A 930-nucleotide genomic window follows, 5' to 3' on the forward strand; every position below is an offset into this window, starting at 1 on the left:
TAATAATAATAATAATAATGATAATAACAATAATGATAATTGTATATTTGCACTGCATGATAATATTCATTTCATTGAGTAATTTCAGTCCCGTATTTATTAGATCACTTTACAAATCCCATCATCCTTATCATCATCATCATCATCATCATCATCATCATCATCATCATCATCATCATCATCATCATCATCATTGATTCCACTGCGTCGTGACACATATATACTTTTCGTAAATCTCACGTTTTCTGCTAATACAGGTATTTATTTGAAAAGTCTGGAGAAGGGAACAAGCAGGCACCATTGCAGCAGATCAACATGACCCCACTGTACGCCGAAGACTCCGATGTGACGCAGGAAAGAGAGCGGCTCTTCCACTCTACCCTACAGCAGCTTTTTACCACCGACTCACTTATTCTCATGGAGCTGAGCAAGAACGTACGATGTGATGTGATGTGATATGATATGATATATGATATGATATGGGATGGGGTGTGGTTGGGTGTGGTGTAGTGTGGTGGGGTGGGGTGATGTGGTCTGGTTTGGTGTGGTGTGATATGATGAGATGTGATGTGATGGGATGTGATATGATGGGATGTGATATGATATGATATGGGGTGTGGTGTGATTGGATGTGATGTGGTGTGATCTGATGGGATGGGATGTGATGGAATGTGATATGATGGGATATGATATGGGGTGTGGTGTGGTGTGTTGTACTGTGGTGGGGGTGTGTTGTGGTGTGGTCGGGGTGTGTTGTGGTGTGGTGTGTTATTGTGTGGTGTGGTGGGGGTGTGTTTTGGTGTGGTGTATTGTGATGTGATGTGATGCGGTGTATGTGGTGTGGTGTGATGTGATATGATGGGATGTGATGAAATGGGATATGATATGATATGGGGTGTGGTGTGATGGGATGTTATATAAAAATTTCTC

General features: G+C 41.8%; 1 protein-coding gene across 1 annotated transcript in view; it reads left to right on the plus strand.

The window, feature by feature from the left end:
- Positions 1-930, plus strand: part of LOC101856696 (ATP-binding cassette sub-family A member 3) — a gene marked incomplete at its 3' end in the record, with an annotated part of 42928 nt that overhangs the window by 41408 nt on the left and 590 nt on the right. Inside the window, 1 exon segment of the mRNA XM_013088823.2 lies at positions 258-435. Within this exon segment, the coding sequence (XP_012944277.1) occupies positions 258-435 (178 nt within the window).

The sequence above is a fragment of the Aplysia californica genome, unplaced genomic scaffold (genome assembly GCF_000002075.1).
Source record: "Aplysia californica isolate F4 #8 unplaced genomic scaffold, AplCal3.0 scaffold00817, whole genome shotgun sequence".
Classification (NCBI taxonomy): domain Eukaryota; kingdom Metazoa; phylum Mollusca; class Gastropoda; order Aplysiida; family Aplysiidae; genus Aplysia; species Aplysia californica.